This window comes from Mastomys coucha, unplaced genomic scaffold, assembly GCF_008632895.1.
Source record: "Mastomys coucha isolate ucsf_1 unplaced genomic scaffold, UCSF_Mcou_1 pScaffold14, whole genome shotgun sequence".
NCBI lineage: Eukaryota > Metazoa > Chordata > Mammalia > Rodentia > Muridae > Mastomys > Mastomys coucha.
The window spans coordinates 68,365,366-68,392,575 of NW_022196896.1; the positions used below are offsets into that span (position 1 = coordinate 68,365,366).

The 27,210-nt window shown below is 40.3% G+C and overlaps 1 protein-coding gene across 4 annotated transcripts in view; it reads left to right on the forward strand.

The window, feature by feature from the left end:
• The window catches only part of Il18r1 (interleukin 18 receptor 1), a 32,393-nt gene extending 12,671 nt beyond the window's left edge, over positions 1-19,722 (forward strand). For 3 of the 4 annotated variants that reach the window (XM_031367336.1, XM_031367335.1, XM_031367334.1), the window contains 8 exons: positions 391-556; positions 2,985-3,129; positions 5,354-5,416; positions 7,966-8,086; positions 10,488-10,627; positions 12,354-12,512; positions 17,166-17,324; positions 19,104-19,722. In XM_031367336.1, coding sequence (XP_031223196.1) covers positions 391-556; positions 2,985-3,129; positions 5,354-5,416; positions 7,966-8,086; positions 10,488-10,627; positions 12,354-12,512; positions 17,166-17,324; positions 19,104-19,459 — 1,309 coding nt within the window. In that variant the 3' untranslated portion in view covers positions 19,460-19,722. The remainder of the gene's footprint in view (positions 1-390; positions 557-2,984; positions 3,130-5,353; positions 5,417-7,965; positions 8,087-10,487; positions 10,628-12,353; positions 12,513-17,165; positions 17,325-19,103) is intronic. The other variant, XM_031367337.1, reaches the window with a different exon arrangement.
• The last annotated feature ends 7,488 nt before the right edge of the window (positions 19,723-27,210 follow it).

Here is a 27,210-nt window from a genome sequence, read left to right on the forward strand (position 1 = left end):
GAAACTAAGGCTATCCTCATATCTTGGTCTGTAAACCTCTGAATTTGTCCTGCACTGGTGATAAAGTTTAAAACATTATTTCTCTTCAGTCCATGCCAAATGGCTGCCTGTGTGTAGTTTATTTGGCATGTATGTGTGATGTGTATATGGTATGCATATGGTATTGTGATGGGCTCTGTGTGTGTATGTGTTTAAAGACTGTATGGAGTGTAGTCTTTCACTCTATGACAGTTGTAAACTTTCTGCTCTGAACAGGGGGTGGCAGAGAAAAACTTACACATCAATGATTAAATCTCTTCATTTAGAAATTAGGGTAAATTGGAAGATTGGAAATAGTTGGAAAAATCTCTTCAGTTGTTTTAAAATTCCCTCTATGCCTTTGTTTCTTAGAAATGATCGTCGAAATTGGACCTTAAATGTCACCAAAAAACCCAAACACAGCTGTTTCTCTGAAAAACTTGTGACGAGCAGAGATGTTGAAGTTAAGAAGTCTCTGCGAATTGCATGTGAAAATCCTAACTATGGAGAGCTGATCAATGACACAACGCTGTATAAGGTAACATGTTAAAAATATCTCCACTTAAGACTCAATAGGAAAGATAACATTCCATGTGGAGAATATAAAGACTTTGGACCATTTTGACCTCAACTAAAACAATTGATCTAAGTCCACATGGCTCGCTTGATCTGTGTGAGAAAGTGTTCTGTATGGTTATTGTAAAGAGGCAATGGATGCAATGTGGGTTGCATGGTATTAGCTGTCCAGTACACAGTGACTGCTTTTTTCTCTTCTGTTCTCCCTTCATTGTCCTTCTATTTAATTAAACCAGTTTTGGGAGCACAGGTTTAGATTCTTTGTTTCATTTTAGTTTGCAACATTTAGATGATGAAACACAATTGTATACATTTTCTGAATGCTTGAGTTTACTTTATAAAGCTGGGAGACAGAAAACGAAAAACAAAGAAAGTGAAAAATCCCTCCTAGTCCCTCAGCTGTGCTTCTTATGTCACCAGATGAACAACTGTCCTTAGAAATGGTGTGCCTGTTGCCCATTTTTTTTTTCTAACTAAAACGATGTGATTACTCATCCATACCTTTCTTTGAACAACCTCCTTTCAAGCCTGGTTTGCATTTTGTATGAACTTAATTTAAACTAATAGACCTCATTATTATTAGACATTTGTAAGTTTTCTGGGCCTTCAGTTATTTACAGATTGTAATGGATGATATTTATATAATTCTTGGGTGATTTATGATTAATATTATGAAATGTGATTAAAAATTCAAGGAAATCCACACATATAGGATTATTGGACCAGAGAGAAGCTAATTGATTCCCCTACTCTCTGCCTACCTTCATTACATTTCCCTAACATGAGAAATAATACTTTCAGAAGGTTAAAAATTTGACATCAAACATTTCAGAAACTCAGTATGTCTTTCTGTTGTTCTCTTAATGACTCTAAGTTAAATGTGTGGACTACAATCCTAATAGAGTTTCTTTTGTGGATAGCCTGTGTAGTTTCTGTTTGCTTCCTTGGTGGGCCTTTCCCTGGTTGGGTTGTAAGAGCTCTTTAAAAAGATGCTATGGAGGATCTGTTCCCACTGGAGTCCCACATTTAGCATGTGCAAAACAGTATATACATTCACATTCGTGCACACATGCAACATGGCCTGTATCATATCTGTGGAAGAGAAAACCTGAACTGCTGACCCTGTCAAAAGCTGAACAGGGGAACTTGTGGAAGCCGAACCACTGGTGGTTTCCTTGGGGCGTGTTTGTAGCTCTTTCTGTCATGTCTTGGTGTGTGAGGTGGCAGGGGAGAGTCCTCTGAAATGTTTTCAAAACACATGACTCACTCTTGAGTTTACCTACCTTCTTTTCCTGTTAAATGTACACATTTTGCAGTACATGTAAATTAGGGAGTCTTGGTTTCTGGGTTTTAAAGGAAGCCCAATTCACAAATACCTAATTTTAGGAAATGCATGTTTCTGCGTCTGTTTGTTGCTGAACAGCTGACCAGAAGGCCAAGCAGGCTCAGACTGTGAGCTGTCTGTGATCTTCCTGAGGTACAAGGTAGCTGAATCAGAAAAGGTCTGATTGGAACTGAAAATGAAGACCTCTAGCATTTTGTGTATATCAAAAAGAATCCATTTGGGTTTATAAATGTTATCTATACTCAGAAACACTTTGCAGATATGAGGTACACATGGACACTTTGCAAGACATTCAGGAAACTACCTGGGTCTAGCTACAGAGGCCACCAGCAGTGACCAGCAAGAGGCAAAGTCTACAAGTACAAGGTTTACCCTTGCTAAGAATGTGGAGGAACAGAGACACATGATCAAAGTTAGTTTTTCAGATCTTCTTTTCTGATAGTTCCTACACTGACCAGGATCTACCAGTGGCTGATTGAGGGCTGATTTGTAGATGGTGGCTTTGTTATGTTATTATTGATTACTGTAACATGTGGAGAGAAAAAGAAAGATCAAAGTATGCCTATGGATCTGACCATCTATGCCTTTTGGTACAGTACATCAAGAATCCAGAGCCGGCAAGCGCTACTTAGTCCTTTGAGTCATTCTGTCCATATTCCCACTGATGCTCCTCTTACACACAGAACTGGAGCCAAAGTGTCATGCAGTAGAGGTGTGTTTCATGGATAGTCTTCACCTAAGCAGGGACTTTGTTATTTAGTATTCTGTCTCTGCTTCTGTTGGTTCATCTCTCTCTCTTTGTATGTGTGTGGACACCAGGTAATAGGGGTGGTAAGAGCCCTCTCTTTGTTAGTGTCAATGATAACAGGACACTTTACTGCTCTAGTGTAAGAAAGGGTGAGTTACTAGGACATGTACTTAGGGATTGCTGGTCATCTGTTGTGTTTCCCTTTATCTCTAAAGATTAAGCGTTAGGCATGTGAACAATTAAAACTATGTTGGCTTTAGTGTCTTAAAGTATTTTAACTTGCTTTGACGAAACCAGAACTGTAAGGAAATATCCAAAACCCCAAAGATCCTGAAGGATGCCGAATTTGGAGATGAGGGTTATTACTCCTGCGTCTTTTCTGTCTACCATAACGGGAAACAGTACAACATCACCAAGACTGTCAATATAACAGTTATTGAAGGTAAGAGGAAGTTTGTGGAAGAAGCAAATGCATTTGAAAAAAACAGGTGCTTTCTTTTACCATGAAGTTACTTGGGATGGAGAGGGTACCTCCTTGGGGTTTGAGGATACAACACCATTTGAAATCTCAGGTTTAAAAGCTCTATCTTGGACTACCATAAAACCAACTGAAAATACTTTTTCTTAGCAGCAAACATAAGCTTACATGGGTGAGCCTCTTATAAGTCAGCTTGTTCTTGTTTAGAATTTGAGTAAATTGCAGGATCTTGTTAAACTTCCGTCTTCGTTTAACAAATATTTATTGTGCTCACAAACATTTATCAGTGACTATATTCAATAAGCTGTACTTAGTATTGGGAGGCAAAGGGCACAGGCAAATTCACCAAAGCAAGGGTAGTCAAGCTGTAGTCAAGAAATTTTATACCAATCTAGAGAGACACTAGGCAAGAAAGCTGTAACTATATGAAACCGGTTGTCAGGGAGGCTGAAGGGTGGGCTGTGTAGTTGAAAGAAAAGTTCTGAAGACTGCCACGTCTGTATCTTGGAGGGACAGCACCTTGAGGGGCAGAGCATGCTGGGAGAACAGCTGGCAGCTGACAAAGCAAGGACACGACATGGTGTGCTAGTTGGAGGGGAGCTTTGCACATAGCCCAATTTGACCTGAGCCCAGAGGACAATCAAAGACCTAGGACTCTATGGTGACAGGGACCTGAGAGGCAATTTAACTGAGCTGCACTGCATGGGGGATATACTTCAGATGTCACAGCCAAGAACCTGTCATCTCTTACATTCTTGGGAACTTACAGGTAAATTTGAGTGTGCAACTATCTTGATATGTTTCCAAAGTCCATTTTGCCACCTTTAACTTTTCCTGACTGCTTTTCATTGGCTTTTGAAAACTTCACAGATGGTCTGTTCCTCTATGAAAGCTCATCCAGTTGTTTGAAGATATGTGGTGTGACCATGACCCTAATTATGACCTCCTCCACTACTGTCTCAGTAAACTAGAAACTCAGTGTGGACGACACATTTAACCAAACCCACAAGCTCACAGATTGCTCCAACAGTGTACTGACATGCTTCTTCTGCACGTCACCTGATGCTTTTTGATAGCTGCCCCATGTTACTATTATGGCAAAGCACCCCAAGCCTTCGTGTCCTGAACAAATGAACACCTTGACTTAGAGTTCTGGAGGCCACATGTCTAAATAAGTTTATTGGGCTGAAGTCAAGGTTTCCAGACTTCCAGGTTTTGGAGAGTGTGGGGGAAATAGATTTCTCTGCCTTTTGGGTTTTGGAAGTTCAAACTCAGGTCCCATCAACTATTCCCATCTACCAAGTCACCCCCCTAGTCCTGAAAAGAAAACCTCGATGGAAGGAGGTGTTGTGCTTCCCAGTGTCTGTCCATCTTCTGTGTCCTAAACATCTGGTCCTCTCAATACCTGGCAGCAGTCTCCTTGGACAAGACGTTCCTTTGGCTTCAGGTTCACTGAGCAGAAGCCAATGTTCAAAGTATTCTAGGTGGACGATGCTTTCATCAGTAGGAACATACAGCTTCTGGGCAATGGAGGTTCAATACAATGGGCTATGTTAATAAAGAGGTAATAAGATCATGACCCAAGCCAATATGTAGCAATGACTGCAGTTACTCACAGATAATGCTTAAAACCCAGTGGGGCTCCTGACACCACACTTGGAAACAAAACTGATACATGCTATGTTTCTATACATACACGTGCCTGTGGTGAAATTTGGTTTATAAATTAGGCACAGTGACAGATTAACAACAAATAATTGATAATAAAATATAGCAATATGCTGAAGCAAAATTATCAAAGTCACTACGTTTGTGCTTTGTGGTCATGATGAAATAGAACACAGGTTGTTTGAAGACAAGTACCATGGTACCATGATGATTGGGCTGGTAGCATATGCAAGGATACATTGAACAAGGGGATGACTCATGTCCTAGTTTGGATGGAACGGGATGGAAAACTGAGGATGGGACACAGTTTAAAATTTGCAAATTGGTCATTTTCAGTTATTTTTCTATTTAACATTTTTTTTGGTCCACTTAAACCACAGAAAATAAAATCATGGATAATCAAGAAATGCAGTGTTGGAATCTTTGTTACATGGAATGATCACATTCCAACAGATAGGTGTCCTAGAGAAACTCAAGGCCATTCTAACGGTTTTGTTTGTTTGTTTTATTTTCCTTTTAGAGAATAGTAAAATAACTCCAGCTATTTTTGGATCAAAGTGTGAGAAGGTTGGCGTAGAACTAGGTATGTTTTACAGAGGGTGCTTTTTGAATTTATAAATGGGGCCATTATCGTGTTTTCAAGAGTAAATCTGGCTCACTGTTGCTGGATATGACTCATTATATATTTATTGAGGAACATTACAAAATGAGGAAAAGGATGTCATTGTTTGACTATTGAATCTTTTAGACCAGTTAAAGACACTTCTGTTCAAAATCAGTGGGGCTGTCTATGGCTTGTAGACTACCCTCTTAGCCATGGTTTTATTCCCTCCATATTTTTCCTCTATTGACTTTTCAAACTATGAAAATTTGGTGATAATACTCTGGAGGGATAAGTCAAGCTTGTTCTATAGTTTAAATATTTGGCAATAGATGGAATTGTCTGTACTTTCAGTATTTGTCTAATGCAGTGGTTCTCACCCTTCCTAATGCTGTGACCCTTTAATACCATAAAATTATTTTGTGGTGACCCCCTACCATAAAATTATTTTGTTGCTACCTCATAACTGTAATTTTGCTACAGTTATAATGTAAATATCTGACATGTAGGATGGCCTTAGGCAACCACTTTGAAAGGGTCCTTTAATCCGTAAGGGACAGGTTAAGAACTGCTGGTCTGGACAGCTCTTAAGAGTCTGTGTGTACAATTAGGTAATTTCTTTCAAACATAAAAACAAAGAAGGAATGGAATAAATTTGCATATTCTAAACTTGATATTGAGCTAAGTGATTTGAGATACCAAAGTACAGGAATATTGCCTCTATGGTATCGACTGAATAACTGACATACAGTTCAAGCCACTCATAATTCTCTCAGTCTCCTTAGAACTCAGCTGAGGTGGCTGGGAGCAGATGTGCTATGTCCAGTCTGCTGTGCACTTAAATAGCTGGAGTCAGAGAGAATTACATACTCATGTTGGTTGCAAACCTTTGCCGCTAGAACTCTGCTTCTTAAGGTGTGAGTTGAGATCACACATGGGGCTGTCTGTAGAGGTAAATGTGAGGACCTTGAAAAATCTGGCTGAGTAAAAGCTTTCTGAATGCACAATGACAGGAAATTCCAACTCAAAATTGCAAAGAAGCCAAGATGTTTCCAGGAGCAGTCACTGGCGTGGATTTGTACAACCTCACTGTGTCCTCCGTTCTGAGCACACATGCACACATACACAGGTGCACAGTATGCATATTATGTCCCAGGCATGCTTTCCTGTGTGACATCTCAGAAGAGGGCTGAAGATCTTATCCCAGGGTCAAAACATGTGTGCATTAGGAAGATCAGTCTCTTTACTGTGCTGATAAAGGCTGTGGTCTTACAAAAATATAATGGTTTAATTACAGAAAAAAAAAAAAACAAAAAATCAGATAACAAAAACCTTTAGGTTCCCCTTCTGTCATTCATGAGCTTGTAGTAAATTAGTGAAACCTTAGGCTGTATGGTGTTGGGGTGTTTCTTTTTGAAATTGGCTGTTTGAGTTGCAGACTTGAATTTGATTTTTTAAAAAATTGTTGGAGGAATTTTAGTTCAGGATCAGAATAGAATTTCTGAGAGGTCCCTAAATACATTTTGCTATTTCGTACTACATATTTATGTAAAGTTGTCTCAGCTTTGATGATTATAAAATAAAAATTTGAACATTTCTGAGTAACACTGAAGATGTTTCAGAGCATGAGTTACCATTATTCAACCAATGTTTAATTCTTTACATAAAGAAAACAAGCACACATCTCATTAGCATACAGTTTGCTTTTATCTTTAATAAAAATGGTAAAATTATGTGTATAACAAAGAATTACTTTAAAATAAATTTCCTCGTGTCTTATTTTCAGCCACTGCTTAATTCATATACCTATCTAACTGGCCCATATACTCAATTACACACAATTTGTTGGCCGTAAGGGAGTCACGAATCCCTTACATCCTGGCTGAGTGATGCTTGCTTGCTCTTCTATGTTCCCACTGGAAACATCTGCATGTCTCTGCAGCCTCATGCTACCCAAGCCCTTACTGAATTCCTGAGAGCTGTGCATCTGCCCCCATATCCTGCAGAACTGGACTCTCTGCTTTATAAGACTCCTGCTTATTTCAGCTCCCAGGTATTCCTCATAAATAAAATGGCTGCTCATGTTTACTTACCAGGAAGAGAGCTTTCCTAACTATACTTTAATTTCACCATTTCTTGTTCTTTCCTCTGTACAGCAGTGCCTTTCTTATTTTAGGTAATTGGTTTGTATGGTATACCTGTCTTGTTTTTCAGGTAGTTTAAAAGAGATATTGTCTTGGAACTGTCTACTAATTTGAAGATTGGAAAGTCCCCTGACCCCCTAAATTTTAATAATTAACTTAAAGGTGAATATTTAAACAGAAGTCAGTTAATTACTTGGTGATGGCTGTTTGTCACTACATAATTCTTCCCCACTATTATAATTTTTAAAAATTTAAAGTGAAGCACCGCTTCAATTTTTTTTTTTCTGAATGTGGTACTATTTAACATTCACTTACCACACACTGATTGTATTTAAAACTTCCACGGAGTTTTTAAATTCAAAACTGAGGCTGTCAACTTCTACCCAGGAAAAGATGTGGAGCTGAACTGCAGTGCCTTACTGAATGAACATGATCTGTTTTACTGGAGCATCAGGAAGGAAGATAGCTCAGACCCTAACGTGCAAGAATATAAGAAAGAGCCAATGTGGTATGTACACATGACATGTGAGAGATGCAGCGGTGCATGCTGTAAAACTCACACATGCTGTGTATGCAGCATGTTCTGCTGTGTAGCAGAAGAGAGGCTGGGCTCTGGGTGGCTGATGGGATGTTTAAGTTAGCTTTAACTGTAAATATAACTTGCTTATCATCATCATTACCATGTCCCAATGTTACCGATCGATCATGTAGACATTTGCTGTACATATCTAAGCTTGAAGAAAGGAGTTTCCTGAGAATGCCATTGAGCATTTTCAGCATTGTTTTATAAAGGTACCAGTTAGTCAGAGTCTTGGCGTAAAATCACCAAGTTGCTCATGAGAGAGCAATCAAAGGGTGCCATAGTTTCTTGGATTTTGAGAACCATGACAAATGCTTTATTTTGATTAATGTGCTGCAAAAGTAAAAATGGCATATGTACTCAAACTCCATTCTCTTAACCGCTGAGAATATCCAGTTGATGCAGCTTTGATGTGATTTGTTATCTCTTGCACTCCTATAGGAGTCTGATTCCCAATGTCTTTTGAATGTATAGAGAATGGAAGAATAAACCTACTTTGTCCTTAAGAGGGTGAGGCCTTTGAAATGTGGCTTGACTGGGTTGGATAGTTGTCTCAGTCAGGGTTCTGTTGCTTTGAAGAGTCATCATGACCAACTCATTCTTTTTTTACTCCACACTTTGTCTCTGTATTTCTTCCCATGAGTATTTTGTTCCCCCTTCTAAGAAGAACCAAAGCACCCACATTTTGGTTTTCCTTCTTCTTGTGCTTCATGTGGTTTCTGAATTGTATTTTGGATATTCTGAGCTTTTGGGCTAATATCCACTTGCCAGTGAGTGCATACCATGTGTGTTCTTTTGTGACTGGGTTATGTCACTCAGGATAATATTTTCTAGTTCCATCCATTTGCCTGTGAATTTTATGAAGTCATTGTTTTTAATAGCTGAGTAGTATTCCATTGTGTAAATGCACCACATTTTCTGTATACATTCCTCTGTTGAAGGATGTCTGGGTTGTTTCCAGTTTCTGGCTATTATAAATAAGGCTGCTATGAACATAGTCACAAAAGCCAGACACTGTTGTGGATACCAAGAAGTGCTTGTTGACAGGAGCCTGATATAGCTGTCTCCTGAGAGGCTCTGCCAGAGCCTGACATGTACAGAGGCAGATGCTCACAACCAACCATTGGACTGAGCATGGGGTCCCCAATGAAGGAGTTAGAGAAAGGACTGAAGGAGCTGAAGGGGTTTGCAACCTCATAGGAAGAACAACAATATTAACCAGCCAGAACTCCCAGGGACTAAACCACCAACCAAAGAGTACACATGGAGGGACCCATGGCTCCAGCCCTGTGTGTAGCAGAGGATGCCCTTGTTGGGCATCAATGGGAGGAGAGGCCCTTGGTCCTCTGAAGGCTTGATGTCCCAGTGTAGGAGAATGCCAGGATGGGGAGGTGGGAGTGGGGAGTTGGTGGGTGGGTAGGAGAACACCCTCATAGAAGCAGGGGGATGGCAGAGGGGGGTTAGGGAAGACTTGGAAAGGGGATAACATTTGAAGTATAAATAAAGAAAATATCCAATTAAAAAAGGCATTCAGTTGGGGCTTGCTTACAATTTCAAAGGCTTAGTCCATTAGCCTCTTTGCAGAGGAAGTGGGAGATACAGGGAGATGTTGTACTGGAGAGAGAGCTGAGAGTTCTACATCTGCTGGCATCTGCTGGCAAGAGGAAGAGCTAGACTCTGGGCTTGGAAAGGGCTCTTTAAAATCTAAAAGCCCACCCCCAATGACACACTTCTTCCCACAAGGCTACACCTCTTAATTCTTTCAAGTAGTGCCACTCCCTGGTCACCAGTTATTGAAATTTATAAACCTATTGGGGCTATTCTTATTCATACTGCCACAAAAGTGGAGTCCCTGTGATTGAATTCTGATGGCTTTAAAGCATGGAAGAGAAAGACCATTTATAGGTCCACAGATGCTACTGCCATGATATGATGTAGCTCAAGGCCCTACTAGAGCATATGTCATACCTCTGGACTGTAAGCTAAACAGCATCTTTTCTCCCTAGACTCTGGCTGCCTAAGATTCACTTATAGCAATGAAAGATACAGATGGCAGAGCTGGCTGGCTATAGTTAGTAAGAATGATGGTGTGGAATGAATTCCATGGCCTTAGGTGGGAGAAATAGAAAAACAAAGGAGGGAAAGTGTACCAAGCGGTGAATTCTGTTGCTTCTTTGAGGAGTCAGGAAACTAGTTTTAATTCATACCAGAAACAGAAACATGGCTGACGCTTCCTTTCAATATTTTAAACATATAAATTCCCGTCTCCTCAGTAGGCTTACGGCTCACGAACAAAGCCTGTTGTTAAAATTATCCTCTTATGTTACAGGACTTCTGAAGGCAAACTGCATGCTTCAATCATACTGAGAATTCAGAAAATTACTGAAAAATATCTCGATGTTTTATATAATTGCACTGTGGCCAACGAAGAAGCCACAGACACCAAAAGCTTCGTCTTGGTGAGAAAAGGTACAAGACACATTGTTCTTGACAGGTTCTCTGTGTGATTTCAGACAGTCACAGCAGCAAGCTTTCATAGGCGAAGAGACCCATCCCAGATCATACAGCAAGGTGACAAAAGCCGCGGCTTCTAGGTCTAGATCCACGTGCTTCCCTCCCACGGGGAGCTTCTCCATCATCCTCTCTTGTCACGTGAGCATCTGTTGTGTGGTCTGCACCCTTGTGAAGCAGAAACACGTTTATCTGCTTCTCCTGTTACCAGTCCTGGGCACTGCTCAGTACCAGCTCAACACCTCTCGCGACCTCAGAGCCTCTGCCTCTCCTTGTTCCTCTCAATTCATGTATGTCACCTAGGGAATAGGATCTTCCTGTCTCTGGAGCATCAGGAATTAAAAGAGCTCTCTCAAAAACGTAGGGACCCCAGAGCATGACCTCTAAGAGTTTGCTTATTAAATACACATAATTGTTTACTTCATGGAAGGACTGATCTTACTGGAAAGATTATCTCTTAAAAGTGTGATACATAGGAGGGTAAAATCTTCAGTGAGGCTTATACCATCTGATGTAGAAATCCCTACACCATCAGTATTTCCTCCTGGAGAATAAGCAAAGGAAAAGGAAAAAGATAATGCATAGGTAGGGAGTTGCTGCAGCATTGTCTATGCTTATAAAAAATTAGAATCATTATAGAGATTAGTATACTGTGAATCAATGAAGAGTTGTTGGTCAAAGGAGGAAATAAAATGTGATTAACATTTAACCTCAGCTAAATAAAAGTATCAGGGTCAAAAGGCTTTTGTATTTTTCTGGGTATGGGCAATAAACATGTACACAAGGTGTGAGCCTAGTGTCCACATAAGCTAGATGAGGGAGTCAGATTTCCCCAAGAACTGGAGTTACAGATGGTTGTGAGGCTCCAAGTAGATGCTGAGACTCAAACCCTGGACCTCAGCATCAAGTACTCTTAACTGCTGACTCATCTCTCCCGCCTCCCCAGAAGGTTTTGACATTGTTCAGCCATCAGTGCATTCTTGGGTGGCTGCTAGAAATCATTATTTTTTTATACCCCTCTTTGCCCTCTTTGCTCTTTTGTGTTTATCTGTGGTGAATACAAAGTGAATTGATCTGAGGGATGTAACTGTTTGTTTTGAAGAGTATATTGCCTAAAATTTTGTCAAAACCCGCTGGAGTGCTGTGTCAGGCACTGCCATGCATTCTGTCGAGTGTCTCGTTCATCAGCAACATAAGCTAAGCAGGAGGGCTCATTTATTATTTTTACTTTGTACATGAAGATACTAAGGATTAGAAGCCTCAAGGATCTTTTCCCAAAACACAAACTAATTGATGCAGCCATATTGGAAACCCAGTTAAAGATACCGTACTGTTGGCTCAACCAATAATAGCAATTCTTGATCTGGTCCTTTGTGCCCCACCCTACTGTGTTACTGCTTCAGAAATCTAAATTCCACAGATACGGATGGCCTAGTGGCCATACTTCTACTTCATGTCCTTGAATATTCTTGGACACATTTACAAGTTGGAGTAAAAAGATTTCCCACTGTAGACTACCAGCAGGAGTGTGGGGAGCGAGGGGGAGTATGGAAGCATGTAGGGCGACAGACACCTATGTCAGAGTGAAGGGCAAGAACTGACCGCCACAACATGATGGAGGGAAATGCTGGCCACATGCCTTTGATTCATGATTTTCCTTTCTTTCTCTCTCGTTTCTCTGCAGAAACACCTGATATCCCAGGCCATGTCTTTACGAGAGGACTGACTGTGGTTGTTCTCACCTCTGTGGCAGCAGTGTGTGTGGTGATTTTGTGTGTCATTTATAAAGTTGACTTGGTTCTATTCTATAGACGCATAGCAGAAAGAGATGAGACACTAACAGGTAATATGCTCCTGTGACGGGGACACCCTAGCTCATGTTTTCACGGTTTTCTGCCTGCACCCAGCAAAGGAAATGCTGGGCTTCATTTTATTTGGATGATACCACTCATGATCTGTGAGACTGGTTCCCAGCCTAGAGTCAGGGGTTACTCTGTGTAGGTTACATGGAAACGGGCGATGTGCAACCCTGTACTTGTTTGTGACTTTTTCAGGTGTGTTTCTTCTGATGTTTCATGTCTATGAACTGTCTCCTCACATGTCACGTGCTGTCAGTCTGCGCGTGTGTACACACACAAACCACTACACACTCGAGATACCATTTTATACCCAATAAAGTTTGTTTTTATTGAGTTTTCTGTCATCCTTTTTATCATTTGAACTGGGAAAAGGAGACTGACTAATGTACATGGAGGAATGTCGTGGAGAAACACAGTCATCTCTGTTCCCTTCTCCTAGATCCATCCTCTATCGTGTCTAATGTCCTATGCGTCTCAATGTTTTTAAAAGTGGCTGAAAACCTTCACATTTCAAGATTATTATGCTCTGAAAAATTAACCTAATTCTGTGGTGTATGTGTGTGCATGTGCGTGTGTTTAAGAGGAAAAAATACTTCACAGAGGTCAAATTCAAAACTTGTAAATATACAGCAGGAGACCTTCCCTGTCCTGTCCATGTCTCTGATTCCCACAATGTCCCCACATGCTATTGCATCCAGTGAGTCATTAACATGGATTCTTACTTCATGCTGCCTTTACAAAAACAATCTTGGCTTAGTTACCCTACTTTACTATTTTCAGTGTTTGCTTTATCATATCCTATGTATCTGTTCATGTTATTGAAGGAATCCCTCATCTTTAAGGTTTGCTCAGGCCCTGCTTACATGTCTATCTGTCTATCTCCCTTTCCCTCTGCATGCATGCCTGCGTGTGTGTGTGTGTGTGTGTGTGTGTGTGTGTGTGTGTGTGTGTATGTGTGTGTATGTGTGTGTGGTGTTATTGTTGTTCTGCCTGTCTGTCTGTCTGTATTTTGGGCAGTTTGTCTGTCTGTCTTTCTGTCTGTTGGTTGGTCTGTCTATCTGCCTGTTGTTCTGTGTGTCTGTGTGCATGTTGGTAAGTTGGTCTGTCTGTCTGTTTATGTGTTAGTTGGTTTGTTTGTCTGCCGGCCTGCTTGGTTGTCTGTCTGTCTTTGAGATAGAGTCTCATGTTGCCCAGGCTGGCGTCCCCATGGCTATGTATCATCTTGCCTCTATTTCCCAAGTACTGGTGTTACAGATGTGTGTCCTCACACCAGTGGTCCTCAGTAACTTGCTTCTGTATAAACTCTTTATGTCCTGTCCTTCAGATGGGTGGGTGTTTGCGCTCTTGCCTCTTTGGTATTCTAGAGATTCTGTGCTGAGTGAAATCATCTATTGCTTCCTACTCATGCTGTATTGCCACAGAGATGCTCTCCACAGTGGAATCTCTGTTAACACCACTGAGGGGTTGACAGGTGTTATCCCATTTCCTTCCTTTCTGAAAGTTACATACTACCTACAAGGATGGCATTGACTTTCCCTCACACCCTCACCCAAATGCTCTCGAATTCCTGTCCGTTTAGTAGATGAGGATTTGAGACTGAGTAGATTTAATTTGTATTTCATTTTATGATGCTAAAAACACAAGCAACCTTTCACATATTTGATTTTTTGTGTGTGTGTCTTCTTTTTCAACATATCCATCCATTCCTGGCCCATTATGGCACTAGACTTCCTGTTTGTTTGTTTGTTTGTTTTTTCTTATTTCCGGGCACTATTTATATCTTAGGTGAGGTTCCTTTAGTATCTATATTGAGAAAGGTAAATATCCCATGTTGTCGTTTATCTTTGCTTGCTGTGGTGTGGCTATGTGGGAGACCCAAATATATCTTTACTCTTTTGCTATCCAGTTTGGGGGTTATAAGGACAAAGGATCTCTTAACCACATGATATGAAATGATTCTCGAATACACTTCTCTCAGATTTTCAAAACTTATTTTGTTTTTACTATAGTATAATAGAACTGCATCATCATTTTTTATGTTTATAACTCTTAGTATTAACAGCTAGTAGGCTCAGGGAAATATGGACTCTCAACCTGTATGTATGTGATCTTCCTTTGAAAGGATATGAGACAGTGAAGTAAAAAAGTCTATATATAGCTTTTTCTCCATGGTTTTCTGCTCAGAAATACTAATATTTGTATTTAAATGGGCATTGAATAACCTTTCTCCTGAGTTTCCATAATATTTTTGTCAATTTTGTTTAACCCCACTTAAACAACCTTGTTTTGATTTTTTTGTTTTTGTTTAAATTTTCTAAAAATTATTTAGACTCATTTATTTTATATGTATGTACCTGAGTGTATGTTTGTGCACCACATATATGTAAGAGCCTACAGAAGGCAGAAGAGGGCATCTGATTGGAACTGAAGCTACTGATAGTCGTCAGTCACCACGAGGATGCTGGAAATTGAACCCAGGTTTTCAACAAAGCGACAAGAACTCACACTCACTCAGCCATCTTTCTAGGCCCAGTCATGTTTTTCGAGGCATACATATCACAGTTAAGATAGATGCACAGAAACACTCAAGATCATGCTCTAAGCGACTTCACTCAGAGTGAATTAATTCCACAGACAGGTGGAGTCTGAAGCAAGGGCAGAAATGAAGATATGTCTAGGAAAGAAAACTTTGTAGCCAACACTATGCTTTGTGTTTTGACAGAATACGAAAAGAAGGGATGAGCCAAAGACTACTAAATCACAGACAACTGATGCACACTGTTGGAGAAAAGTTGGTTCTGCTAACTCATTATTATCCTAAATGACCATTTATATAATGATAGTATCATTACTTAGAGATCAAAAGTATTATTATATATATTTAATCATCAGAAAATCAGGTTTTTCTACCAAACTTCTCACTATCCACATTTTAAAATAAATTGTAACAAGAATTATCTGATTTATATCATAAAATAATTACTTGAAATAGGAAACTTGAAGTGAATTGATAGTTGGGACTCGTTCTTCATGCATAAGAACAAAAGCATGTTACATGTGCTACACACAGAATTACCTTCCTTGTTTCCCATGGTCGGTTATATCTTGATTGTGAGAAATGCTAGTGCCTATTTTTGTCACTGACTTGATAAAAACATTTACAAAAGCTCAATTTCTCATTGCCTGGACAGTAGCTACAGTTCACAGCCATCTAGAAGCATCACCCAGAGGCAGTGGTTACTGGTTACAATACCAACTAGCTTTATGATTACCCATCTTTCCTACATTTGATGAGCATATGATTCTGTAACCTTTATCAAAATTTTCTTACATGTTTAATTCTGCTAAACCAATTGCTTTAGACCAACATTTGGTCCTAACACATTGGTGGAACGGTATACTGTGAGAAGAATTCAGCAAGCTTTTGCCAGACAGAGAAAGCATTGATTCGTGAATTTGAATGTGAACAAAAAGGAGTGGGCCGTTGGGTTTAGACAGCATGGCATATAAAAGAGTAGACCCAGAGTTGTCCCATCCCATCTAAGTTTAATAAGAGACCTAACTATGTTTACCTTTCAATTTAGTCAGTGCAGATCTAACTCCTTAGCTATCTACTAAGTTTTTGTGAGGTAAAGATAAACATTCCACTACCACCACCCTGCTGCCCCATCTACACAGCTTCCATAATGGAGGATATCACTCAAACTTCCCTTGTTAGGAACGTATAACATTGAGGTCACTCCTCTTTCACTTGCCAAACTCTCTTGTTCACCTTTGTCTGTGTCACAGGATTTTTTTCATCTGTTAATGTGCTTCTTTTCAGTCCTGTCAAATCGTATGCATCTCTTCAGTAGACTGCACGAAACCAAAAGGAGAATCATGTATACATTTACTCATCCAGTGGAGAGAATGGGTTGTCCTTGTTAGTTAGATAACATGTTTTTTTTCTCCCAGATGTCATTTCAAGAATTTGATGGGAGCCCGCTCGAGAATCACTGCCAAGCTTTCAGTGGATCATAGGTTTTCCTCTTGACATTTGATACCCTAGAGATGTGTGTGTGTGTGTGTGTGTGTGCTCAATTATATTATAATTACAACTTCATGCCTCTACATGCTTTTGCTTCTTAATGCTCTCCTTTAAATCCATTGCCTCTTTTTTAATTCTTGCTAGCATCTTGTTCCAAGCACCCTTATTTCTTCCAGGCTCTGGCGTATGGTCTCAGTTTGATTTTTGTCTCTTATTTTATTTTACTTTGCCTTGACATTATGTTTTAAAGGCCTTTAGAGAGTGAAACCTCCAGCTCCAGTAGTGGTGTGATACAGTTGACTGAAGCGAATGAGTGACGGTGTAACTTACTTCCCAATCCTGGAATGAGGGTCTTCTGGGCTCCCTATATATGCTTAATGCCATGATTATTTCTCTCTCTCTGACTCTCTCTGTCTCTGTCTCTCCCTCTCTCCATGGTAGAAGTCTTAAAGCATAAGCTTTAAAAAGATATTTAGATCATTGGTTACTTGGTATGCATCTGACATTTGACAATTAATAATTCTGTTCTCTTTATATGACTTTCACACAGGTTTTTACTTAATTTTTTTTCTCATACTCATGAATTAAAAGAGTTCACCTTGTCTCCTAGATGGTAAAACATATGATGCCTTTGTGTCTTACTTGAAAGAGTGTCATCCTGAGAATGGAGAAGAGTACGCTTTTGCTGTGGAGACATTACCCAGAGTCCTAGAGAAACAGTTTGGGTATAAGTTATGCATATTTGAAAGAGATGTGATGCCTGGTGGAGGTAAGAAAGGGAATCCTGGACAGATAGCTAATGAAGATAATTCTTTTAAGGGGATGATTGTCTTTTTACTTTAAAGATATACATATGGCTAAAGTTCTTTAAGCTGAAAAAATTGGGTCAGTTTATGACTAGTTATTAGTTAACCAGGTCAGGCTGGTTAACCAACTTTTCATTATCACACAGTAATAAATATTGAGATAATAACTTCAGCCTTTCTGTGTCGACTGCTTTACTCTGCATCACAGGTCTGACGCCCAAGGAAAAGCACAGGCATTTCTCTTTCTGAGGCTTTGCCTCAGTAAACCACATGGAAGGCAAGCCAGGAAGGCACTCAAGGTCAAACTCTGACCTCTGTGTGCACATACACACATGTAGGCATGACACATATGCATGTTAAGTAAATTAACTAATGAGGAAGAGGAGAAGGGGAAGGAGGAAGAGAAAGAGGAAGAAGGAGAGGAGAAGAAGGGAGAGAGGAAGGAGGAGAAGGAGGAAAAGAAGAAAGGAAGGAGAGAAGGAGGAAGAGAGGAAGGAGAAGAATGTAGTAGAAGTAGAGAAGTGAGAGAAGGAGGAGGAAGTGAAGGAAGAAGAGAAAGAAGGAGAGGAAGATGCAGAGAAGGAGGAGGAGGGGAGAGGAGGAGGATAGGGAGGAGGAGGAGGAGGGTGGGGAGGAGGAGGAGGAGGAAGAGGAAGAGAACCAGGAGAAGAAGGTTGCAGAAGAGAGATTGGAGGAGGAAAAAGAAGAGCAGGAAGAGGAAGAGGAGGAGGAAGAAGAAGAGAAAAGAAAAACACAGTTGTCATTGTCACTGTAATTCATTCATTTATCCCATATTTATTATGTGCCGTACCTACATTAAATTGAGTCAGAAAGAAAATATAGCAGTAAACAGGAAATAGCTTTATGTTCTCCTCAGAGCACAAATCAGAAAGGGAAAGTGGTGCTAAGTGCAAAGAATAAGTTCAGTACCAAGTAGAGGTAAATCACTTCTTCCAAGGATGCTGGTGAGATGCAGGACATGGTGTTGTGCTTGGTATCTAAAAGGTACACCATTATTTCTAAAGTATGGACCTGTGTTTTTAATATCATTTTATTATATTTCCTTTGATTCCAAGTTCCTAGTTAAAAAAAAAAAAGAATTAAGTTTTCCTTTTGCATACGCTGAATTATCAATAGGCTTGGTTGAACTCTCTGGGGTCCAGAGCAAGGCTTGGCAAGTATGGCTAGCCATGTTGACCTAGCCACAACCAAATACGGTGATGAGCTGCTCGATAGGAAGAGAGAATGTGTCTGAAGGGTTTACTACCCAACTGTTTAGGGAAAACCCAGCTCTGGTCTAAAATAATCAGTGTTTCAGGTCAGCTTAGGGTATTGTTTTAATTCTTTAACCTTCCTATGATGATAAAAATGTATTTCATCTGGGTTGTCTGTCTGTGGTGACACACCAGCTGCATGACTGCAGGCAAGGCCTTCATTGCTCTGTGCTTCGGCAAAATGGGGCAGGGTGTGACAGAGCCTTCCGATGATTTTACTATAGGAGCGAAATGAATCAATGCACACAAAGAAGGTGGTATACGTGCTGAGTGAGCACTCACCGTTATAGTTATTAAGATGGTTATTTATTTTGCTTGGTGTCTAAAACAGATAAAAATGTTCTATTTTTAAAGAAAACCTTAGTAGTGCAGCCAAAATTTAAAAACCGTGAAACAAAAGCAAGGAACAGTTTTTCCTCTGTGTCCACCGTCTAGTTCTCTGAACCGATGTAAATCTTGCCCTTCCAGCTGTTGTTGACGAGATCCATTCACTGATAGAGAAAAGCCGGAGGCTTATCATTGTCCTCAGCAAGAGTTACCTGGCTAACGGAACCAGACTTGAACTCGAGAGCGGACTCCACGAAGCACTGGTGGAGAGGAAGATTAAAATAATCTTAATTGAGTTTACTCCAGCCAGCAACATCCCCATTCTTCCTCCATCCCTGAAGCTCCTGAAGTCCTACAGAGTTCTGAAATGGAAGGCTGGTGGGCCACCCACTTCCAACACACGGTTCTGGAAGCGGCTTCTTTATCTGATGCCTGCCAAAGCCGTCAAGCCGTGGAGAGAGGAATCGGAGGCACAGCACGTTCTTTCAGCACCTTGAGCTCCGGACAAGCTCGATGTCAAAAGGAAGCAAAGCCCTGTTCCAAGTCATATGTGTGCCTACTCACAGCAGTGACTGTGGTTCCAAAGGCTGAATTTTGCGATTATCCCTCCCACTCCCAGTTATGAGATTTGTCACTGGGCCATCACAGATGAAACTGAACCTTGATTATGATCCCGAACTCCCAGAGAGCCTTGGGATTCACAAGAAATCAGTTTGTTCTGCTTCCTTCCTCTAGAGCAATGGTTCCCAACCTGTGGGTTGTGGCCCCGTTGACAAACCAAACCTCTATCTCTAAAAAGATTCATGCTATGATTCATAACCGTAGTCAAATCACAGTTATAAAGTAGCAATAAAAATCATTTTATGGTTAGGGGTCACCACAGTGTGAAGAGCTGTATTAAAGGGTTGGAGCATTAGGGAGGTTGAGAACCACTGCCCTCGAGCTGTCTGCACACCATTCCATTCAACCAAGATGGAGGTAGACTGATTTATGACACAAATAAGGCATCTCTTCGGGATTTTTCAACTAACAATGGATTCCAATTGGAGAATTTTATGTGCTCAGAGGCATTTTCTATGAACCAGTCTTTACTGCACATCAAGGGTACATGGTCTCTCCCAGGCTTGGGAGGTGCAAGAGCTGAGGGAAAGAGCTGGATACAGGCAGGAGAAATGGGATGAAAGAAAGCTCCAGGAACTTGGCTTCAGGATGAGTTTAGTATTGCAAGGTAGTTCTTAGAAACTCAGTCAGATGTAAGGCAGATCTTGCCTATATCTTAAACCTTTTCATCTGACCTTTGAAATGGAACCCTTCATATCATTAACGGCAGACAGAAATGTAAATTCAGGGAACTCAGTGGGCCTTTCGACTTTATTGACTTAAAGCTTTGTTGGCTTTATGTAAATGTTTATCTGTAGGATCATATTAGCTGCTAAATTGTAACAAACAAACAGCAATTGCTTGTCGTTTTTGCAAGCCCTTTCAGATGCCCTTGGCATGCAGGCAGTTTCGATGTGGCAGTTGACAGTGTAGTATGTGCAGCCAAATTTGATGGACAGTCTTGGATTTCGTGAGCCCTGGAATTTTATCCAATTTCTCATACTTCAGTTTACTCATCTCTACAATCAGAGTTTAAAGTAAATATAGCTAGTTCACAAGGGGACTTAAGACTGCTCTGTAAGTGAGGCTCTTACTGCTGATGGCAGTAACTGCCCTCTCATTGATTGGCTCAGTGATTCACAGTGGAGGAAATGAGAGCCAGAGAGCAGGTGGGGAAATGGGTCTGCAAATAGGAGTGACAAGTGCAGAGGACAGAGGAGAGACATAGCAGGAGAGAAAACATACACACAAATATACACACACAAGTACACACAAACATTCATACACACACACACATACATACATAAACACACACATACATACACAAACACAAACAGAAACACACATAAACACAAACATAGAACCACACACAAACAGAAACACACACATACATATACAAATGCACACATACATACACACAAACATACATACACAAACACACACACACACAAAACACTTCCTGCTGAAATATTCATCTCTGGGCATTGGAAGACACTTTTGTTTCTCTAAAGGGAGTTGTCACATTGGGGCCTTCTCCATGGTTCAAAACAGTAACTGTCTGTAGGAATTGCCCTCCCCCACCCCCCCATGTGTGTGTGTATGATGCGCTTTCATGAAAAAGATTTGGAGAAGCTCAAAGTTGTGTGTGAGCTTGCAAATGCCTGGGTGAAGCAGGAATATTCTAGAGCAAAGTCTAGAGCACAGAGTGTCCTGAACAGATACAGTAGACTTTGGGAAAACAAAACCAAAATAAAACAAAACAGAAAAGCAAGAAGAATGGGGATTCTTAAATAATTTTTTGTAGCTCATGATTTCATGTGCTAATTTGAGTGACTGAGAGAAGAAGGTGAATTCATTCAATGCCTTATGACCTGTGTGTGAAAACCTAGAATCATAAGAAAGTTTGTAGAGTTTGAGACTTTGCTTTGTTCTTTTATCATCTAAGCTTTGACATGTGAAGTTTATTTTATATGAAATGCATTTTGCACTAAATCTGCCAAATACATCCATTAGACTGGAAGTGTCTCTTGATGTCCCTTCATTTAACCTAAGACTTCCTGACAGACTTTGCCTTGGTTTTGGTGGGGACTGCACTGCCTGGTTTGCAACATAGATTCCCACCTGTTTTAAGGGGATGAGGGAAATTTAACACAGCACACCTACAACTGTCATTTTTAAATGCCTGTCTTGCTTGTGTGTATATTTTTGAAAAATTTATTCTTTGAGAACCTCATATTTGTATACAATGAAATATCATACCACACCCATTCTCTCCTGCCACCTTCCCCTGTTTCCCCATGTAATTCTCGTCCTTGGTTTTTAAATAACATAAGTCCAGTTAGTGTTTCCTGTAGATGTGGCATGGGGCCATCCACTAGAGCATGCAATGCACTCACTAACTAGTAACCACATCTACGAAGAAGATAGATTCTATCTCCCCCAGCAGCTATCATCTGCTGACAGTTAGAGCCAGAATCCTCATGACATCTTTTCCACCAACGCTGCAGTGTTGGCTGGTTTGATTTTGTGCTGCTGTGAAGTTTCCACTCTTACATTCTTCCTGCCTTCTCTTCCAGGATGCCCCCTGAGCTTTGGCAGGAGGCAAGGCAGAGTTAACAAAGATGTCTAATTCATGGCTGAGCACTTAGATTCACTTGTTCTCAGAACTTTGATCGGTTACGAGTCTTTCTTTGTATTGACTGCCTCTCAACGGAAAAAAAAAAAAAAGAAAGCTTTCTTTAATCAAGGTTGAGAGCAGCCAAGGTCTGTAGACATAGACATAGATACTTAGAAGGAGTTTTGACAATATGGACATTTGTCAAGGTACCAATAGTTGGTCCCACTCTAGGTGCTATGCCCTCCCCAGTCATGGACTTTTGACCATGTTGATAATACCAGGCATGAATTCCCTCCTGTGCAATCCTCAAGTACAAGCTGCATGTCATTGGTTAACCCCATACACTCAGGCCACTAATGGCCTTAGGCATGGCTCAGAACAGGGAAAGAGCAAGGGTGTGTTCAGGGTTCCTTATAAGCCATTCAGCTTGGGCAAAAGGACAAAGCCAGATGAAAGCATATGCTAGGTGAGACATGGCTATATGTGGCATCCCCAAGATACATGGAGGGAAGACCAGAGAGGCAATGCCCAGTGACAAGGCAGGTGGGCTGCCAAGGGACTCAGAAAAGTGTGAGTGTGGGTGGGGGCTGGTGGGAAGGATTTCAGGAGCTACTAGCTCTGAGGAAGAGACAAAAGCTAAGGAAAGTCATATTTTCAAGAAAGAACTTTCATGCTTGTGGGATCTCTAGCACAGTGAGGCGAGGCTTGGGGAAGGAGGCTCTTCAGAGTGACCAAGCCACAGAGCTAACAGGAAATGGTCTATGTGTGTTCTGTGGGAAGGACAGGGCCCCTTCCTACTATATCTGTGTGCCACATAAATAGAGCCCTGTCTGGGAGCTTCCAGCCAACTCTTATGTTTCTTTGAGACCTGTTTGTAGTGGGAGACATAAGCTCAGAGCATGCCATTCCTAGCTTATATAATTGCTACAACTTGATGTGTGTGCTCAGTAATGGACCATGAACATGTCAATGGGCTTTTGTGCTGTTACATGAGTCTTGGGTAGTTCAGAGGTGTCATGAGGACTATTCTGGAATAGCAGATGCAGATATGGGGAACATATCTTGGGTTCCAGGTATCCCCACTTCACCCCACCTTTTCTCCTTCATAAAGCACTGAAGCTACAGCTATGTATTGTATGTTGAATTCTCCACTAACCCTCTACTTGGATTGATAATACAGCCAGGCAAGCATGCTCATCTATGCCTTGGGAAGCTAACATAGGAGGATTGCTGTAAGCTGGAGGCCAGGTTTGCCTACAATAGTGAGCTATAGGTCAGCCTATTTACAGAGTGAGATCCAGAGAAAATACTTCTGAAGAGATCATAGTTTAGGACTAAAAAATACAATCTTAGAGAGATGAGAAAGCCAACCATAGCAGAACTTTTCATTTCTATGTCCCAAATCATTCAAAATACTAGGGTTGATAACTGAGCTGGTGATCTTACCAAGCAATGCATGCAGCCAGGAATTCCTGAGCACAGATGACAGTCCCCATTCCTGAGCATCTTGCGTTAATCTTATAACAAAATTGTCCACTGTTTAAAGAAAGTAATCACTCATGGGCTCTGATCTGAGCAGCAATTTTGAATGGCAGGCTAAACAGGAGGCTGCCATCCATATACAGGAAGCCATGCCATTGACGGACTGCCTTCCTACCATGCTATTGTTTTTATGTGTTCTCCAGTTGGTTGTTATTAATATGAGTGGGAAATGAGCCTGACATTGGTTGGACAATGGTCATTGATGCCTTTAGACAACATTTTTTTTTTCTGCTGATTTTACCATGGACTGACTAGAAGCCATCTTGGTCATAGGGTGGCCCTAGTGGGAAATAGTTTAAGGCTTGTAGACATCTCTATTATGGACTGATGAGATGTCCAAAACCTGTCTAAAAAAATAATTAACCTCTATAGTAAGTATAGAGGGACACTCTAAAGGGGCCTCTGAAAATTTGTGTGAATGTCAGGTGGCCATGGCAGCCCACCTGGAATACCATCATAAAAGAGGCATAGACAAAGGACTCTGAAACAATCTGGCTAGCTACACTAGCAATTAGTGAGCTCTGGGTTCTGGTGAGAGACGGTAGTTCAGTGTAAAATATGGAATGACTCAAAGATACACTGATGTTAACTACATACAAGTGCACAGGTATCTGTGAACACACACACACAACCAACATACACTTCTACACACATGTGGACACTCACATGTGCATGCACACTGCACACTAGTCAAAAAGTTGTTCCATGATGAAAGATGAGCAGCTTTCACCATAAGCCACCTAGACACATCTTTTAACAAGATCTCAAAGGCACCCAATAGCGTTATCTTGATTCTCGATCATGTTGCTCCAGAATAAAACCATCTTATAGAGGCACGGACCTTATTTTCTTGACCCTGACGCTGGATGCTAGGACTGTGAATGCTCAAGAAAGAAAAAAAGGTCTTTGATAGCAATGATTAAGCCTATTAGCCCTAGTTCTCTGATTGACAGGAAATAAGCTGTACATCCACACATTGGGTGATTCTGTCCTTCAGAATGGATATCTAAATAACACTGATTGGTAATCCAGACAGACTCCTCAAACACCTGCCCATACCCTCAGGATATACAGTCTGAAAGCTGAGCAGTGGCCTCTGACATTCCACACTCTTAATTAATCTCTCGCTGGGCATGCCACCAGGCTAGCAGAATCCTCACTAAGGATCAGCCTCAGTACCACCATTAAAACATCAGCAGAAGTTCCCTTGGTAATGGCAGCAGCTGCTCCAGCTGCCATCATGTGAATATTGTAAGCAGTGTTTTTGAAATGTGTAAACAAACTGTAGTTTCAGGTAAGGGTAGTCTTATTCAAATGACCTGCCCAAGCAGGTCATCCACTTTCTAAAATAGTTTCTAGTCTTTCTTTGTAGTCACATTGATGGCAATCCATTCAAATCATGTTATCAGCAAAGTAAAATATGCCCAAAAGGGAATCTACACTTAGGTTATGAAAGAACAACAGGAGGCACTCGGCCATCTGTCATTATTTATTAAGTGTTGATTGCAAACAGTTCAAATCTACATAGCAGGTGGAATATGAGACAGATACTAAAACATCTGCAATTGGATTAAAATTTTAAATAGCTTCCTCCCAGGCTTAGCCTGTTTCCCACCAGAGCCTGAGCTACTTTCACTCTATATTTTAATGGTATGACATCACTGTGCATGCTGTGCCACATCATTAAAAAATGGGTGTTTTCTGATCGGTGTTTTCTGCATACAACATCTTATAAATTAACAGTAATCTGCTGGCACTTAAGCTGTCCACCTTGGGATGTTTTAAAGTTGATGTCTAAGTCCTTTGGTATTGCTGCTGACTTTCGATATTTCCTTCTTCTGTTTTTGTGGTTTCCTGACACGAGAAGATGCCTGGGGCTTATGCTGCTCTAGCCTTTTCTTAGACTCCTCTCTAGAAAGCTTTATGTGCTGCCAGGGAAAAACTGTATTCAGGGTTGAGGAACCAGCCTTGGGTTTACTGAGTCTTAAATCATCAAATTTTCCTAAAGCAGACAGAGTAAGGACAAATAAATGGGGAGGAGGGGAGGAGGGAGGAGGAAGGAGGGAGGAAGGAGGAGGGGGGAACCTTAAATCAACTCTCAAGGATAATTTCACTAAAGACTGCAAGTTTTACTTAGTCATCAATTTTACATTGGTAATCTTTGCATTCAGAAAACTCTAGTTCTTGATGATATTAATATAATTATTAATCTTCTTCAATGTTCAGTATATATAATAGCCTTAGAATAATTTTAATACTCATATTAAACAACAGTTTTTTTAATAAAGGCAATTTGACATTTTTAAGGTTTTTTTGTTTTTACCATTTTTAAGAATATTTCATTAAAAGAAAAAGTCGAGTGTGTTCTGAAGTCATGTGAAATTATCTTTTGATCGAGTTTTGTTGACTCAATATAGTTAGGCTCCTTTCTCATATTTTTATTTTTAGTGATTTTTTTCTTAAAATTTTACTTTGTGTGAAAAAATATTTACATTCTTTTAAGTACAAACCTACAAAATAAAGTTCATACAGAATTCATTTCTCATTCCACTCTACCTCCTGTTTGCTTTATACCCAAAAGGAAACACTTTAAAAAGTGGCATTGATTTTTTCCCATACATTAAGTAAATTTGCATGGATATTTACATTGCTCACCACTCACAGGTTACAGCAAGTTTTTTCAATATAATTTTTTTAGTAACTACTCCATAATAAAACATAAAAATGGCTCTCATTCTGTGCAAATACCTGGAATATTCATTCTTATGTCATAGTTTATTCAACCAGTCCTAAGCCTTCAGTATTTTGCTCTTATTGGTTATGCTATGAATGACAATATTATTCAAAAACATCTTCACATATTTTGCTTGACTATTTTTGAGATCCTGCCCAAGATGCAGTCTTGCTGTGTCAGCAAACATGCATATGTGATTTAGTTTGCTATTGCCTCATTTCTCCCCACAGGGACTGTGCTGTCTGTCATCTCAACAGGGATGGATAGGAATGTGTCCTCTCAACAGGGATGGATAGGAATGCGTCCTCTCAACAGGGATGGATAGGAATGCGTCCTCTCAACAGGGATGGATAGGAATGCGTCCTTTGCCTTTTGTCAACATTTTTGTGGACATGTTTAATCTTATTTCCATTGCTGGAAGCAATTTCCACATTGGAGATGACAAGATTTGTGTATGTAAGTTTCAAATAGTGCCCAGAGTTAATTGTTTTCCCTTCACTTTTTTTTTGTCTATACTTATTTCCAGACCATAAAGAATTAAACTACACTTTAGATGAACTTTTTCCAGAGTTACTCAGGCACTGATATCTACAGTTTATAAATGGGACATCATGAAACTGAAAGGCTTTTGCAAGGCAAAGGACATCAGGAATAGGACAGAATGGCAGCCTACAGAATGGGAAGAGAGCTTTACCAACCCTCCATCTGACAGAGGATTAACATATAAAGAGCTCAAGAAATTAGACACCAGCAAA